Below are 2076 nucleotides of genomic sequence, written 5' to 3'. Positions count from 1 at the left end.
GAGAGAAAACACTAGGTCACAACCTATTTCAGAGAAAGGAGCAGGGCCTCTATTTCTTTTATGTCTTGGAACCAGGCTTTGTGTGGATAGGGGACTCAGCACACTGCTGCTCATGGGGCTGCCCCTACAGGGATGCTGGGAGTGGGTTGGTTGTCAGGAAGAGGGGAATGCTAATAACCACTTCCATTCATCAAGCCCCCATAATGGGCTGAGAACACGAGAAATATTGTTTTAATTGTTATAAGGCACAAAGTACAAAATCAGGGCCGTGGAGATTACATAATGCTCCTCTATCCACACTCAGAGACTGATCTGGGATGCAGAATAAGACTGTGTGATCCCAAGGCCCCTGTTATTTCTTCTCCAGCACACGTTTCTTCTAAGATATAGCTAGAGAAAGTGTGCACAGCGTTGGACAGTGAGGGGAAAAGTGAGAACAAGTTTGGAGTAGGCAGACATTTACACAAGGATGCCAAAGTAATACCTAGGTGTTAAATGTATGTCTTCCTCAGTCATTACCACACAAGGTAAGCCTCCGGTTTTTATCTGTAAAGAAGCTAAGGTACAAAGAGGTTTAAACTTGCTATGATGTCAACTCTGAAATTCTCTCCATCGTTTTACCAAAAGACTACCCTGGAAACTTGCCAGACAAATTAAAATTTCACACTTTCATGGGAAAAAAAATTATTTTTAAGTCAAGTGAAGATAGTGTTATTAGTCACCTCCTCAAAGGAGACAACCACACAGATGAATGAAAAACTATAAGTGCTAAACTTCTTAAAGCAATTGAGACTCACTTCACATTTAGTATGCTACTATTCCCCTTTTGGGGGCCTTCCAACCATAAGTACAATATCAGTTGGTACAACTTACCAGAGAATTCACAGTAAATGGCTGATCCATGTTGTTCTGTCTACAAAATAAAGATGTTCACTGTTTCTTCTCAATCACTTCATCTGTTTCAAAGACAAAAAAACAGAGCTAAGTGTATTTTTTGATAACCCAAGTCTCAAATCCAAAGCCCAGGGTTATTTCTGCCTCAAAGAACATGAACACAGTAAAATAATTTATATAACCTGAGTATTCAGAGAGACTGCTGGAAATCTGTTCCTGTAAAACCAAACTGAGCTGTGTAGTTAGCTTGTTTGGTTAGAGCGCACCAAGGTGAAGGGTTCGGTTCCCCGAATCAGCCAGCCACCAAAAGAAAAGAAAAGAAAAAGAATACCAAACTGCAGGTGTTTATGGTTCCTTGAAGCAGATCTTTAAAGCGCAGGTGTGAAGGGAGTTAAAATTTGACTAGCACCCAGTATTCATCTGCTGGGTATTATCTTACTTAGAAAGCTATGAAAGCTTACAAAGTAGGTTGCCTTTCTTCAAAGGGAAAAAGATCATAGTGGTTAACAGCATGAACTCTGGGATGATGGATGTTTAAACCTGGAGCCAGTATGCATTTACACTCAGCCTTAGAGCTGTGGTAGGCAGAATCCTAAGATGGCTCTGTGATTCCTGCCCTGTGGTATCCATGGGTTTGCATAATCCGAATCCCTTGAGTGTGAACGAGAACCATAATCGACTTCTAACCAATAGAACATGGCAAAGGCGGTACTCCCATGATTACCTTATGTGACATGGCAAAGATGAAGAGATATTGTAAATATATTAAAGTCCCTAATCAGTTGATGTCAAGCTAATCACAAGGGAGATTGTCCTTGGGGGGACCTGACCTAACCAGAGGAGACCTTTAAAAGAAGGAGACACTCCCTACTGATCTTGACGACTCAGGTACCACAACCTTCACAACTGCAAGGAAATTAATTCTATCAATAACCACGTGAGCTTGGAAGGGGACCCTGAGCCTCCGATGAGACCAACACCTTGACTGCTGCCTTGAGAGACCATGAGCAGAGGACCAAGTTAAGCTGTGCTCAGACTCCTGACCCATAAAACTGTTCATGGAAATTTATCAAGCACTAATAAAAAACTATGCTAGCAGAGTGTCTGCAGGCAAGTTATATGGTATTTCCACGCATCTGAAAAGCGAGAGAAGTAGTAATCCCTATGGTTGTGGTAAGGATT

The 2076-nt window shown here is 41.7% G+C and overlaps 1 protein-coding gene across 2 annotated transcripts in view; it reads right to left on the bottom strand.

Moving 5' to 3' along the window:
- The window catches only part of STAMBPL1 (STAM binding protein-like 1), a 20749-nt gene extending 19791 nt beyond the window's left edge, over positions 1 to 958 (bottom strand). The window contains exon 1 of one of the 2 annotated variants that reach the window (XM_008591365.1): positions 874 to 958. In XM_008591365.1, coding sequence (XP_008589587.1) covers positions 874 to 903 — 30 coding nt within the window. In that variant the 5' untranslated portion in view covers positions 904 to 958. The remainder of the gene's footprint in view (positions 1 to 873) is intronic. The other variant, XM_008591366.1, reaches the window with a different exon arrangement.
- Between the last annotated feature and the right edge of the window lie 1118 nt (positions 959 to 2076).

This window comes from Galeopterus variegatus, unplaced genomic scaffold (assembly GCF_000696425.1).
Source record: "Galeopterus variegatus unplaced genomic scaffold, G_variegatus-3.0.2 Scaffold6866, whole genome shotgun sequence".
In the NCBI taxonomy this organism is placed as follows: Eukaryota; Metazoa; Chordata; class Mammalia; order Dermoptera; family Cynocephalidae; genus Galeopterus; species Galeopterus variegatus.
Note: the sequence above shows the minus strand (reverse complement) of the source record. Positions and strands in the feature narration are given on the sequence as shown.